Source organism: Penaeus vannamei, chromosome 31 (genome assembly GCF_042767895.1).
Source record: "Penaeus vannamei isolate JL-2024 chromosome 31, ASM4276789v1, whole genome shotgun sequence".
NCBI lineage: Eukaryota > Metazoa > Arthropoda > Malacostraca > Decapoda > Penaeidae > Penaeus > Penaeus vannamei.
The window spans coordinates 23,069,682-23,070,807 of NC_091579.1; the positions used below are offsets into that span (position 1 = coordinate 23,069,682).

The 1,126-nt window shown below is 52.6% G+C and overlaps 1 protein-coding gene across 1 annotated transcript in view; it reads left to right on the forward strand.

The window, feature by feature from the left end:
* Positions 1–597: 597 nt before the first annotated feature.
* Positions 598–1,126, forward strand: part of LOC138867666 (adventurous-gliding motility protein Z-like) — a 1,419-nt gene continuing 890 nt past the window's right edge. Inside the window, exon 1 of the mRNA XM_070144190.1 lies at positions 598–1,126. This exon is cut by the window's right edge and continues 890 nt beyond it. Within this exon, the coding sequence (XP_070000291.1) occupies positions 598–1,126 (529 nt within the window).

The window sequence follows — 1,126 nt, forward strand, 5'->3', positions numbered from 1 at the left end:
CAGAGCGCTCACAAGAGGGGCGCCGACCTGGGCGGGGTCACCGCACGCTGATCAAGACTCGGACGCGAGTGAACATTTATGGTCTGAGGTTTGCATATTAGTAGAGATAGGTACATATTTATATTAGGTACATAGGTACATATATGTACCTAATATAATATTATTCATATGTACATAACCTCCTTACTAATGTTTATGTGGAACACAGACTAAGGATTTTTATTAATGAAAAAAAATCATAATGATAATTACCTTCGGTGCCATTTTTTCAGTTCCATTTATTATGCAGAAAAAAATCGATGCTCGCCTTTTAAGAACAGAAAATTAAAAATCTCTCATGAGAGCTGAAATAGATTCCCTTCAGCCGCCCACCTCCCGAGCTGCTTATCCCATGTCCATATGAATAGCAACCGTGGTATGTTCCCAGGCTCTACGGTAAACTTCCCCAGGCCAATTGCAATAGAAGAAAAATTCATAATCTGGAAAAAACTAATGAAGAAGAGTAAAAGCAATAAGGTCATGCTTTCTCTGGGGATTTCAATAACTATTGCTTTATGTTTATTATCTTATTTTACCTTCTCAGCGCTTAAGGCGAAGATGAAGGCAGCTGCCGCACGTCGGGAGCACGAGCTGGAGGCCAAGTCCGACGGCCTCAAGGATCAGCTGGCTGCTGCCGCACGTCGGGAGCACGAGCTGGAGGCCAAGTCCGACGGCCTCAAGGATCAGCTGGCTGCTGCCGCACGTCGGGAGCACGAGCTGGAGGCCAAGTCCGACGGCCTCAAGGACCAGCTGGCTGCTGCCGCACGTCGGGAGCACGAGCTGGAGGCCAAGTCCGACGGCCTCAAGGACCAGCTGGCTGCTGCCACACGTCGGGAGCACGAGCTGGAGGCCAAGTCCAACGGCCTCAAGGACCAGCTAGCTGCTGCCGCACGTCGGGAGCACGAGCTGGAGGCCAAGTCCGACGGCCTCAAGGACCAGCTAGCTGCTGCCGCACGTCGGGAGCACGAGCTGGAGGCCAAGTCCGACGGCCTCAAGGACCAGCTGGCTGCTGCCGCACGTCGGGAGCACGAGCTGGAGGCCAAGTCCGACGGCCTCAAGGACCAGCTGGCTGCTGCCGCACGTCGGG